A 14,853-nucleotide genomic window follows, 5' to 3' on the forward strand; every position below is an offset into this window, starting at 1 on the left:
TTAATACTTGAGTAAATTAGATGATGAATGCTTGAGTGAGAGGGTTAATGATGAAGGGAGTGTTTTGTTGTACACATATTCATAACACATTTCCATAGAAATGTAACTGTCAAAAACAGATATCTAGATCTAATATCCGATTAAAAGACAAAACATTATATAACATTTGAAGTTAAGTTCTACTGGTAAAGGTCTATAACATTTTAAGTTAAGTTCTACTGATATAGGTTTATAACATTTTAAGTTAAGTTCTACTGATATAGGTTTATAGAATTTTAAGTTCAATTCTACCGCCATAGGTATAGGTTTATAACATTTTAAAGTAAGTTCTACTGGTATAGGTTTATAACATTTTAAGTTAAGTTCCAATGGTAAATGTTTATAAAACTTTATGTTAAGTTCTACTGGTATATATTTATAACATTTTAAGTTAAGTTCTAATGATGTATGTTTATAAACACTTTAAATTCAGATCTACTGGTATATGTCTATAACACTTTAAATCCAGTTTTACTGGTATAGGATCTATAACATTCTAAGTTAAGTTCTACTGGTATAGGTCTATAACATTTTCGAAAATTAATCGAATACGAAAATAAGTTGGTTTGCAGTAACTCGATGTAATGATGGTAACGGATAATCAGTGCCCGATTATAGTTAATGTCGAAGTTTTATAGCACTAAAAATCCCAATCATCAAAATTTTCGTATTTAACAGAATTGTGTTGTTTTTTTAAGGTCTGTCATGAGATTCAACTGTAGAAGTCCTACAAACATTTCAAGTAAGGAAGGGATATAACCCCTGTAGGCCACTCCTTCGTCAAGTATCACCCTAGCTGCCATACATTTCAAGGTTGTATACTCGAGTGGACAACCAAATTCCTGTTCCACCAGAAACTCTAACGGCATCTTCTTTCGTGATTTTTTGGCATCCATGTGTGCGCCATTTTCTATCAACAACCACGCCAAGTCCTTCCATTGGCCTGCTCGGATTGGACAGTATATTTGTTCCTGCCATGATGCTATACATAGATGAAGTGGTGTGTTCCTTTCCTTGTCTGTGGCATTTACATCTGCTCCAGCTTTGAGGAGACTGCGAACAATGTCAATCGATGGAGGATCACCATTGTTTGATTGTATCTTTAAAATAAAATGTAGAAACTGTTCACTGCGTTCGTTAGTTGGGTTCAGCAGTACCGCTCGCTCCACGTGTTTGGTGAATCGCTCAATCTCGGAACCCTGATCTTCCGAAAGGAAAAACAACTTCATATAGTCAGCTGTGACTTGAAGAAGTGAAAGGAAAACTTCAGATGTGTTCTTTTCTAGAAGTCGAATTTCCAAACGTTCAGTGCATTCGTGTAATTGTGCAACTGCCAATTCCAACATGTCCACAATGTCACTTGCCTGTACCTGGAAAAAAGATGTATCATTGTTTAACATTGACCCTTTTGTCCTCAGACGTAAATCTCAATAAGGTACCATTTACAGATAACATTTGTTACTTTTCATGCCACATAATGCTTACCTTATACGTTTTTATCATTGTATAATAATTAACGATCCTCAAAGGTTTGTACAATGATCCGGACGCTTGTTCAAAATTGTAAATTGTTAAATTGTAGTGAGCATATTCACGTTATGAGCAACTAGGCCCAGAGTGCAAGGGATACATTCACTTATAATTATGTTGCAGGTGATATAGCGGTATTTATACCTTACATAGTAATTCATAAAATAAAACAGTAGCTAAAACTGATTTAAGTAAAGATAAAAAAGAATATCATACATTATTGCTGGTTGCACCAGAGGAGTATTCTGTGACCATCTTCCTCAGAATCTCTTCCAGTCTTCTCAAGCCCGCAACTGATACTCTGTCCATAGCTGGTACAGTCTGTCTACGAATACTAATGGTGTACTTCCAGATATCAACAGCCCGTTGGTATTGTTTGGAATCGGCGTACTCATCTCTTCGGAGCCGACATGACAGCCATTTGTTTACGTCAACACTGTAGACTTGTACGGCGTGTGTAATTTGAAAATGCGGGTTAGCGTTGGCGTTGGGATAAATATAACAGCAACAATCGACATCCTGATAAATTTGTTAGAAATGTTTTATTAAACCCCTTTCCTGAACCTGGAAGATCGCTGGACAAGTGGATAAAACCGCCCGAGGCAACAACTGATGTTCTGAAAGCACGTCTACGTGTTTACACATGTGTTCAAAGGTAAAACTATATCAGAAACATATATACATATATGTATATATGTTTCTGACTATATGTAAGTAACTCATATCATATTCTGTTGTGCATATGTCATATTTTATACAGATCATCAAGAAGTGTTAGTTCTAAATTTGTTCTATCAAGACCTACTGATTTCTGAAGGTATAAAGTCGGTAACGTGTGTGGCCGTGACCGAACTTCCTAACGATCGATATATATATCTCTATATATAGGCCCAAAGTGTACAATACCAGATATTAGATACATGTACATGTACGTGTATTATTAGATACATGTACATGTACGTGTATGTTTAGACGAAAATATTTTTCTGTCAGTAGGGCCTCTGGGTCCATGTCTGTATTCATGTACGATTGCCATAGGCACTTTTGTTCATTAATGTCATTCTATTTCCAATTTTGTTCAAAAAATATATGACAAGTCAAGTGCATATAGACGTATCCACATAACTTTTTTGAGTTATCGCCCTTTGTAAAGCGATAGTGGCGCCCGGAGTAAAGCAACTTCCGGTTTACATGGACAGAGCATTGTATGGTAGTAAATGTCAGCCGATCTTTCGCGTAAAACACGTTAATTACGAAACGTTAGAGGTATATGTGAGTTACGTTTGGATATTTGAACTGTTGCTTAAACCACATGAAAGAATATTGTTAACTGTCAAGTTAAATTTAGTGCAAAAACTACCGACTCAAAGTCGCCGGTAACGTGATAATGGCGGGATAATGATATCGCCGTAATACATTTTGTAGATAGTACTTTACATATACACCCTGTATTACTGTTGACTGTAATTTGACAGGTACAGATGTAACGTCTACATATCTTATTTGATTGTAAACGTTTTTAGTTTAATAATCTAGTACTTAAAAGTTGCCGTTTTCAGTGAAATAGATCAATTTATTTTTAATATGTAAATACTGTGTCTTCATAATACACATGTTCATTTATGTATATGTATCTGCTTGGACCACGGCACATGGACGTGTAGGAGATTGACGTCTCGCATACCAACACTATCTTCATAGAAAACCATTTATTTACATTAAAACACTATGCTTATGATAATTATTATTGATAGAACGTCAAACTTATGTCAGTTTTTTGACATAGTATTTTGACTGAATAAAGAAATACTATGTTAACAACATCTTGTTATCTATATATGCATTTGTATGAATGTACACATTTCTACTATCATAACCTGTAGTGTACATAACATAGGTAACATACAGTGTAGGTTCTTCCCCGTTTAGGTCAATTTTGGCAATAGCTTTTTTCCTGATGTCATGCGAATTTGGAACACAGTTGATCCTGATATAAGTTTAGCACCATTGCTAGGTATATTTAAAGCTAAAATGAATAATGAAAATCCTGCTGGACTATATATTTCTCCTATATTCTTGAATTGTAATTCTAAAAAATTAAAATAATATACTTTGTCAATAGAAACAATGCAGTGATCTTTTTTTTTTAATATGGACTTGCCCACTTCTGGTGACATAGATTTACATGAAGATAGGAACGGATATGATTTATCTTTTCCAAAGTCACACAGTATACATGTATTTCTGCAACTACCTGGTAAATGTTTAGGATGATATCTCTATTGTCTCTGTTGAACTACATGTATATCTAACCATTTGTACAATTTATGTTCTTTTGTTTTCTAATGTTATAAAAATATAATTCATGTATAAATATTTTTATACTACCGGAATGAAAAGAGAATGAATATGTGTGTGTGTGTGTGAGTAGTTAAATAAAACGAAAATAATATAATCAATATATATGTAGTACACCACTACGGAAAAGATTTATGTAGATTTAGCCTGTTACCTAATCCATTTACACTATGTGTGTTTTCATGCATAATAAAATTTGCGGAAATGAAAAATCATAACCTGTAAACTTGCCCACTTAAAAGTCTATATATACTAAATTTATGTGGTAATTGTGTACATGTACAAATATAGATGCAGACAACATTCAAAGTGTATGTTTATGTTTTACAACAATGTACTTGTAGTGACGATTAAAAATGCATATTTGGCTGTTGTACTTTCCTAAAGCCAGGTCACAGTGATTTGAGAGCTATAAAATCTTTAAACCAAGGACACAGATACTTAAAAATCCTTGCTTGAAACTAATCTCAATAATAATCAATTCTGGAAGCATTGGTAGGGAAACTGAGTAGAAAAGATCATATGAACCTGAATATTTTTATGTATTCCTGTCAGAAAGAGGGCCCAAAAGAATCAATTTTCAGAATTTTCTTATGTCCCACCATCCATATTCCATTTACAAAAATAAATAAATATGTCTTCAACCTACCTACAATTACCATTATCTATGATGTAACTTAATATATATAAGCTACATAGTGTAAAATTGTTTCACAGTTTCCCTATGGGTTATTGTCATGGCCATTTCCCATAAAGGGAAAATTCAATGAGGCTAGTGAAGACTATGTACAAGATATTTGTCATCTTGGAAATAGATGTACATATAGTTGGAAATACCAAGATTTGAAGATATTGTTTTCTTTTGTTTTGGGCAGTATGCTAGCTTCTGTAACTTCATAAGACATTTACAATTATTGTATTGATTTACATGTGTGTGTATATATATATTACTTATGTACAATACATGTAGATAAGCCAGGTTTTCTTTCCAGTTTCAATATACATGTACATGTATATATATATAGGATCCCTGATCTATGTTCTGAATTTGAAGGTACCATACTGGCTAAAATGAGATTAATGTATAGATGTATTTCTAAAATAGTTACTGCATTCTAAAAAGACTGTATGCATTTTTACAAAAGTAACTGCAGTATCATACATTATCATAGTGCATTTGTATCACTACATGGTTTGATATCTGTACTTGCATTATTTGTACTATATAGAAATCATCAATCTATAAATAATTTGTTTGATTGTTGACAATCTACTTTTCACGTTAAAAAATATTAACACAAACATGGAGGCGGTAACAGGTTTAACTTCTTCATGAAGGCTGTGGAGTACAAATCACATTGATTTACACACACACACACAAAAAACAAGTACATACATGTACATTCATTCAGCTTCCTCTTCATTTAGACAGCAAGAAATACATGTACCTATTGTTGTCATCTGCTTACCAACTTTTAGGAGTAGATCATTTCATGTTTGTTTATTTTTATTTGAAACTATGTCCACTTTCAGGATACATATATGTATCTAATAAATCGCCAACATATTGCTATGAAGTATGTGTAAAGAGTGTGCATTTCATTTTGAATAGAAATATTGAACTATATCTACATAAAGGTAGGCCTACATATCATGATTGGCATTAAAAAATCTTATTAGAATGAATTGACTATCATCATTTATAAAGTCTTTTAGAAGAAAGCAAACCTTTCAATGTACAAGTCAATCCATGTAAGATTTGGCTTCACATAAATAATTAATTTAAACTATTACAAAGTAGGATAAAGTTGAATGTTTTATTTCCAGAGCCTAGGGTGCAGAAAGAGCACATAGCAGATATTACAGCATATGCAAAAAAAATATGTATGCACAAATGTCATTATTGTATTTTAAACTTTTGGATGGAAGGGTGCTGTTTATATGAAAAAAAAATCAATCATCTACATGTATATTCTTTCTGTGTCTAATCCAAAACACAGCAACCACAAACTAAGGCACAAAATTGTTCACAGGTTTGAATACATACATTGTATTTCTATTTCAAATGACCAGAGTCCTACATTTTAATAGACACCGCATATGAGAGGTAAAAAATGGTGCGTGAACTACATATAGTGGTTTCCATCACCAATTTGGATCATGTACAATGTACTTGTAAATTACTTTCAAAGGTAGGTCAAAAACAGTTTGGAATTTAGGCGTGACATGCCAGTGAATGTACCCAGTTCTTTTAAAAACTTCGATCTATACACACACACATACAAACACCTATATATATATATATGTAAGATGTAACAAACACCTGTATACAGTTTATGTTTCTGTATATATATGATGGTTTTAGTGAGAAAATGTCGGAATAAACGCATACATTATCGTGATAAGTGGATATATTACCACATGCTATTTTCACCATGCTTTAATACATTCTCGGGGAAGATGGAAGACGTAAGATCGGACTTACAAAGTTGAATGAACCCTCCACTGAAACTTTTCATTAGCGGCCACGCCCACTAAAAAAATGAACGAAAATGTTGGGAAACTATCCAATATTTACGATAAAAAACACCTACATATATGGAAATATGTAATTCATATAATATTAGCAGCAACGCAGCAAAGAAACGTGTAACAAATCGGGAAAATTCGTTTCAAAGGTAGTAAGCGGTTACTATATTACAGTGTACGTAACGAAAACCGGAAGTGTCTTTATTCCGATCAAGGGGAGGATAACTCTAAAATTTCAAGATGGCGGATTGATGTGGAAAGGTCTATACAATGTATAGTCTAGTGACTAGATAAAATCAAGGATTCAAGGATGCATTATCAGTACTAGTTAGTGCATTTTTATAGGGAGTGAAAGTACTGTGTACATGTACATGTAGTACATGCATTAATATAACCTTTACACTATGCATTTAAGTTTCTGATTTATGTAAAACTCCCTAAGATGAAAAAAAACTCAGTCCCTCTTATAATTAAAGTTGCTTGAAAGGAATTATTTGAAATCTTACACTACATGTATATACCGTATATTTTTCTTAATCCTGATCAGTACTTTAAACATGGAGGGCCAACCATCACTGATCCACAGTCTTTTTCATTATATGTTTTAAAGTACATATTTGATAATGCAATAGAATATATTTAATTAGATAATATATCTTAAGCAGATTATTGATATTTTTTTCTTCAAATTTTCATATACATGTGCATACCAAAATCTATACCCAACCTTTCTTAATAATTCATGTATTCAATGTCTCTTATTATTGAAATGTAACCTATATTTGTTTTAATCTGGTGTATTGTACTTTTATGTACAAGCTTGCCACACCCTGCTGAAAACAGCTTTGAGAAGTGATCAGGTTCCTACACATGTATAGTTACAATATTAATCATATTAATTTTATCATTTGTTGCATCATGTCTGTGATTTTTTATATTCTGTGTACATGTATATTAATCAGTCTTAAAGTCATTGTGATGTTTGGTCTGATTTATTTATAGACCCTAATTTCAATATGTTTCATGAACATTTCTTAACTTAACTTAAGAAATATTAAGTTATCCTTAACTTAAAAGTTTCCAATGTAGAGCATTTCATCTAATTTATGGGAAAATCTAAAGCTAAGAAACTTTCCTTACTAGGTAACAGGTATCTTCTGTAAAGAAGTGAACCCTATTTGAATATGATACTTGCTGGATATCAGCTAAATTGAAAATTGACTGAGAGATATGCAATAAATAAAGACATGGAATTAAATTTTTCTGTTTATTTATTTTCAAACAGAGTGTCATTGATTGGGGAACAAGTTAAAGAGGAAAACATACAGCCAGTTGTACATTCAGCACATATATATACATGTACAGTTATAACTATCTTGGTGAGGATCATCATAAGTGCCAGTACATGGGAACATTGTTCACCCATGTTGTAAATTGAAACATTTGATTTATGTATATTCAGTGTGCTTTTAATGAACATTTAACGCATATATTGTATATGGATTAAACAAAACATTGTATTATAATGACAAAAGATACAGAATTTTCTATTAAATTACACTATAATATTAAAATTCTAATGAACATCAGATACAAATATTTGCATCAAACCTATCTTAATGATAAAATTTAACCATAAAGGTATAGGCATATTGATATATTTGCAGGTGCTTATAAATGATGTACAGCAGATATCAGTTACATTAGTTCTGTCCTGTTTAATTCATTGCACATCAATATTCTACCTTAATATTCTGTGATTTTTTTTTGTTTTTTTTTTTTTTGTTGTATTATTGATTTTTAAATTTATATGTTCATTAAATCATTAAATTTATCTACTGTCTAGTTATGTGTTTTTATTTATGAAAAAAATCCTGCCATGATTATTAGACCTACCTCAACATATATTTGAAAAAAAGTTATAAAAATATAGGGCCCTATTAGGCTTTTGAAAAATGGCCTACAGACCTTGTCAGAAGACAGAAAAAATACATGCAAAATATTCTGGAATTATAGCTGGAAATACTAGGGGAATAAAGAAGAAACAAAGCTGAATTGGAGATACTTTTCCACACACAATATGTACTAATCATGCTTTAAAACATGAATAATGAATGTCAATCAACACGGTTTTAGAAAGCGATATGCCTACTTCAATATTTACAGAATGCGGGTGCTCTGACTTGCATTGACTGCAATATACATGTGTGAAAGTTTGCAAAATATCAATTGACAATTTCACAGTTTTTATTTTAAAATCACTGACAAACGATATTGTCCTTCGTTTTTTTGAATGATTGGTTAATAAGGTAATTATGGATGAAAAGTCATCTGAAAATTTGGCGGTCGCCATCTTGTTTACATTGCCGATGTCGGAGCAAACAGGAGTGATCTCCCTTGAATCGTTGGGGGCGTGGCTTAAACATCGGCTGGCGATCCGCCAATTTGCATATGGGAATAACATTTTTGAAAAAATAGATACTGCAGGTCTTCAATAACATTGACAAAACTAATGTTTTACATATAATTAGTAGGGTTATTTTAACAGACGTTCGCTTATAAATGTGATGGAAAACAAACGTGCGTAAAACATATGTTATACATGCGTTTCTTAAAACGCATGTTTTGTTCAAACGTACGTTTTACGCATGTTGGCCAAAACGTACGTAAAACGCGTTTTAACGCATGTTTTTTTCAAACGTATGTAAAACATGCGTTGCACTTTTTGCTGTGTAGGACGTCTCATCGCAGGCGGTGTATGAAAATTGTAATGTATCGTTAGTCTATATTAAGAGAAAAATGTTTTAACCACTAGATTAGGTAAATAATGAAATTACAAACCGAGATTTCCAACATTAGACACTTTTATTTGTTGTAATCAAGATCGGTGCTGGTATCGTTTGCGCGTTTACTGCTGACAAAATGACGACGAGACCGCGCGATGGTAACTGACAATCAAAATTTTGTAAAGGCACTCTTTGATAATTTAAAATATATGAACTACTTTATTGTTTTTTTTATACATTTAAAATTGTTTTCATCAAAGATGTATTATTTACGATGTTAACTTTTAATACTCTAACGCGCACCATTGGATATGCTAGAGCACCCAATGTATGTTACACACCAATGCATGTCAAAAATATGACAACCAATGCTTAGATACATGCAGATGACGTTTAAAACGAAAGCAAATTACAGGTTATTTTATATGATTTCGCTCGGCGCGAGCGGCTTCTTTGATTTAATTATAGCAAGCCATGAGAAGGTCAGATCTCATGATTTAGCTGGTAATCTAACCTTAAGAGGTCATAGTTACACAATTTTAGGTTACTAATATGTACCATTCAACTCAGGCTTGAATGAAGTCGAATTACATCATAACGTTACACTTACAGGGACCATCCACCAAACCAAACCAAAACGGATTCCTAGAAATACCCGTTAGGGCAGCATAGTTATTGGGAAAATGAATGCGTCGGATCCTACTGGTTGGGTATTTAGATTTTCGATTTAAAACTTAATTTTTTTTAAATGTTAAGTTAGGGCAATATACTTGTTATTTTCGCGGAATAAATATTATTGCTATGGTTGCGAAAGTTTGATCCGCGAAATATTTAGAAATTGTTGAATTATGTATCTTTAATAGTCAAATCGCAAAATGTTTAAAACCAATAGCATTGATAATTTGTCGTTTTTGGTAAAAATCATGAATATTTTGAATATAAACGCCCTAAAAAACAGCTCAGTTTTGGTTATGGTGAGATGGTTACGAGTGCAACTTTTGAATTGTTGTTGTAGAATTCAGTATAAGATGGCAGCCCAATATCAACATTAAACAAGACGGTAGATATTCATTATTTTAATATTTTATTTCCAAATATGTAAAATGACCACCTGCAAAAATAACGTTTATCTAACCTGAACAGTGGTATACTTTGTCATATATTGGAAACAATTGCGTTCCAGATATTTGACATATTCCTATCATACGGCAGCTGCCAGTTAAGCAAATCTTTTCCCTTTCCCATGGGTCATACGTTACGATAAAATTGTCGTTGTTCAGTTTGCGTTCATTATACCATATTTGCCATTTAAAACAAGATTTTTTTTTTATATATTTACATTTGTAACGATTACGCAAGAATATTTCAAGGATTTTGCATAACGAATTGAAATGTAATCATTGTCAAGTACGGAGTAACCATTTCAACATTCACGAGCGGCTAGCTAGCGGACTACATAGTATAATCTTTGCTTGGTCAGGTCATAGTATGTGTTTATGACCAGAAACGACTCAAATGACTTCATCCATATTCTCTATTAGGCTCATGGTCCATTTAAAAAGCGTTGTGATACGTTAATTGACGGTACACCGGCAGTCATGCATACAGCACGTGACATTGCAATTTGTATGGTGTATGTGACGTCATTTACTTCGACATTGAATAGGTACACGTGCGCGTGCGAGCAAGAGGTCTGACTACATACCACCTGATGACCGGATAGTGCACATATGACTAGGTCTTCATGTATCGCCAAACACATCCTCGATACTCCAGGGGTTCCGATCACTTACGATCGCTACACTCCTTGACTGTCTCATAGTAAAACTGAAGGCAGGTCATGGGAACAAATCTGAACCAATCACAGACCTGCATACATTTTCTTTGAAGACTACAGAGAGAGAGTGACGCCCAGTATCAAAGCAACAGTCAACCGCAGTTTACCGTTATACGGCTCTTCTGTTGTACATCAAATGACTAAAATACCTGTTCTATTCTGATGCCTTTAGTTTTACTATATTGTCCAGGGGTGTAGAGATGGTAAGTGATCGGAACCCCTGGAGTATCAAGGAAGTATAACAGACCGTCCCTAAATGTTTACCACTGAATAAGTTGGTATGAACATAGCAGTTATGACGTCATCTGTTCGGCCAACAAATCGAAATCCGCTCAAATAATTGAAATAATTAGTGATATACATTGAACCATTTTTCAACCGGAAGTAGACAAATAGACAGATCACTCAACTTCGTCCAAATATCTTTTGTCACAAAACTCTGTTAAATGAGTGTTTTGAAACGCAGGAAATGAATTTCAACTCAAAATGGTAATTTTTCATCAAATTTTTCATATTTAGTTTCCTGCAGCAAACTATGTTTCCCAACAACAATTTTTATTTCTAATAAGTTTTTAGACATCATCGTCAATCATTTTAAGCAACGACCAACATGAATAAACAATGTTCACATCGTGAAGTTGCGGTTATGACGTCATCAACGCACCATTATTTCACTGAATTGCTGCAAAATATGTTTTAAGAATATTCGATTTAGACAAAAATAACTTTGATGTCGACCAACATTTCTATAAACAATGCGAGTATGGGGCATCGATTAGTTGATTAGAATAAAGTCTTATGAACATCTAGAGTCATTCAAGGATGGCCTCCTATGTTTGTAATGTGATGTGTGTTTGAAGTGCATGTTTATTTTAGGAGAATGCAGTATGTTCGTGTTAAAATATCAGATAAACATTTAAAATAAAATGCTGAAATATTAAAGTATCGTGTTATGATATCAATCAGCTTTCTAATGATGTGAGATCATCATGCACCTTCGATTAGCATTCATAAAACGAAAGGGATTGAGAGAGTGAGAGGGTTAATGCTTGAGTGAGTGAGTGGGTTGATGCTTGAGTGAGTGAGAGGGTTAATACTTGAGTGAGTAAGAGGGTTAATGCTTGAGTGAGTGATAGAGTGAGTGAGTGAGTGAGTGAGTGAGTGAAAGGTTAAATGCTTGAGTGAGTGAGTGGGTTAATGCTTGAGTGAGGGAGAGAGTTTATGCTTGAGTGAGTAAGATGGTTAATGTTTGAGTGAGTAAGAGGGTAAATGCTTGAGTGAGTGAGTGAGAGGTTTAATGCTTGTTGAGTGAGTGAGTGAGTGAGTGAGTGAGTGAGTGAGGTGAGTGAGTGAATGAGTGAGTGAGTGAGTGAGTGAGTGAGTGAGTGAGTGAGTGAGTGAGTGAGTGAGTGAGTGAGTGAGTGAGTGAGTGAGTGAGTGAGTGAGTGAGTGAGTGAGTGAAAGGTTAAATGCTTGAGTGAGTGAGTGGGTTAATGCTTGAGTGAGGGAGAGAGTTTATGCTTGAGTGAGTAAGATGGTTAATGTTTGAGTGAGTAAGAGGGTAAATGCTTGAGTGAGTGAGTGAGAGGTTTAATGCTTATTGAGTGAGTGAGTGAATGAGTGAGTGAGTAGTGAGTGAGTGAGTGAGTGAGTGAGTGAGTGAGTGAGTGAGTGAGTGAGTGAGTGAGTGAGTGAGTGAGTGAGTGAGTGAGTGAGTGAGTGAGTGAGTGAGTGAGTGAGTGAGTGAGTGAGTGAGTGAGTGAGTGAGTGAGTGAGTGAGTGAGTGAGTGAGTGAGTGAGTGAGTGAGTGAGTGAGTGAGTGAGTGAGTGAGTGAGTGAGTGAGTGAGTGAGTGAGTGAATGAGTGAGTGAGTGGGTAAATGTTTGAGGGAGTGTTATGTTGTACATATGTTCATTACACATTTCCATAGAAATGTTACTGTCAAAAACAGATATCTAGATCTAATATCAGATGAAAAATTATAAAAATATATGATCACGATGACTAATGTTGACATAAGTGCCGAAATGAATTGATAATTGATTTTGTTGAGTCTCGCAAAATGAACTAAACCATGCGAAGGGCGCCAGAACACACCGTAGTGATACGATTAACAGATTAATCCTTTTTACGGTTGTAAAATCTGCCTAGCTTAGTTCCATAACCACCAAAACTATGTTGAGTCGAATATCATTAAATCAAACATTCAATTAGGCGAGCGTAGTAAAAGTCTAGATTCAAATAAGTTTATTTTGCCCTGTGTGCGTGGTTGTTGACTTTATATCCAAGCGTTGCAGTCTTTTAGATTAAATCTGTGGAGAGTCTGCAAAATATAATCAACATTACATGCTTCGAATGTACTAACAGATAAATAAATTATTCTAAACCTTGACTGCCGAAATCACATCCATAAAAACCACTGTTAAAGGTTACGGAAAGACTTCGTTTTGTTTTCGTTTGTTTTTGCCTGAAGGGAAAATCAAGTTTATATCAAGTCTGATGTAAAGTCATCCTTTATCATCACGTGCTATATCATCACGCGATCAATGACCATGCATTGATCACGTGAATAGTTTGGTTACCAACATCGTTCAAAGGATTAATCTGTTAGTCGTAAATCTGGCCCCCTTTCCTGTGACACTTTGATACCAGTTACATGAACAACACATGCAATTGAGTAAAACCTTAATGACCTAAATTTGCCCCCCCCCCCCGACTATGTATGGTAAAGAAGGATTATGACGTTAGACTGTGAAAATAGCAAGGTGCTTTTAATACGAATAACAAAAAAAAAAAAAAAAAAAAAAAACACTTTCTACATGTATCTCAATATTCACTGTTTCATTTGCTTCTTATTATACGTATGTATTTAAGTTAATTCATCACTCCTTGTTCTTTATCTTCTTAAGTAAACTACATGTGTACCATTAATTAATCAAAAGTGACTAAAATTCCAAAACTGGACTTCCAGTTATAGTATAATTGTCATCGTAGATTGAAGGGTAAAACATGGTATGCCGGTGTATGATAGCAATGGACAAGCTTAAATATGGATCGAGCTCGGGACTTCTATCTTACCAGACTTGCTTTCAAACGATTCGGGTAAAAACAAGTTCTCTATGACCGAAAGGTTTTCTTTATAGCAGTATTCATCAGGGTTACAAGCATGCATGCGGTTATGGAACTACACTGATTTACAAACTTTATAAGATACGGAAATGAGAACAATGTCAACTGTCCTCTGTGTATGCTGGTTGAATGCTGAGTGGTTTAAATATGCTAAAATAAAAATTCCTATTAGGTTTTATCTCATTCGAATAGAGTAAAACGGCCCAGATTTTATCCACACACGTAATGTCCCTGTTATCCTGATTGGTTTTTGCATAATAATGTCACTGTTGTTTATATAACCAGGAGAGATTTTCATTGGCTGGAAATTCATTGCGTGCTCCATGTCAATCAACAATGACGTGACGTCACCATCCCAGGATGTCATGACAAAATGGCGACACCCGCTTGATTTTTTCATTTGAAGTTTAGATTCTTCAAAATGTAACATGTTGTTTTCAGATATGTGATAATATGTATCTCGGATTGTGTTCATATTTTGATATTTCAAATTCAAGGCTCGCAAGACAAAAACTCCTTTCATTAAATCTTGCAAATTACTAAATAGTAATCTGTAGTTTTTCTCCGGGTACTCCGGCTTCCAGCACCAACAAACCTGGTATGTCTTTAAATGACCCTTGCTGTTAATTAAAGGTAAAACTAAAC

The 14,853-nt window shown here is 33.9% G+C and overlaps 1 protein-coding gene across 1 annotated transcript; it reads right to left on the reverse strand.

Annotated features, from left to right (window-relative positions):
• Nucleotides 1-307: 307 nt before the first annotated feature.
• Nucleotides 308-1,970, reverse strand: LOC138307793 (protein fem-1 homolog C-like). Its single transcript, XM_069248679.1, has 2 exons — nt 1,786-1,970; nt 308-1,409 (listed from the first exon to the last, which is right to left on the reverse strand). Exons 1-2 carry the CDS (start codon nt 1,876-1,878, stop codon nt 711-713), a joined length of 792 nt encoding a protein of 263 aa, XP_069104780.1. The 5' UTR covers nt 1,879-1,970; the 3' UTR covers nt 308-710.
• Between the last annotated feature and the right edge of the window lie 12,883 nt (nt 1,971-14,853).

This window comes from Argopecten irradians, chromosome 14, assembly GCF_041381155.1.
Source record: "Argopecten irradians isolate NY chromosome 14, Ai_NY, whole genome shotgun sequence".
NCBI lineage: Eukaryota > Metazoa > Mollusca > Bivalvia > Pectinida > Pectinidae > Argopecten > Argopecten irradians.

What these genes read in the sequence shown, in the direction of transcription:
- LOC138307793 (XM_069248679.1), bottom strand. Translation starts at nt 1,878, where the DNA reads ATGGACAGAGTATCAGTTGCGGGCTTGAGAAGACTGGAAGAGATTCTG. An exon ending in CTGGTGCAACCAGCAATAAT is followed by an intron (nt 1,410 to 1,785) that starts GTATGATATTCT and finishes TCTTTTTTCCAG; the next exon opens with GTACAGGCAAGTGACATTGT.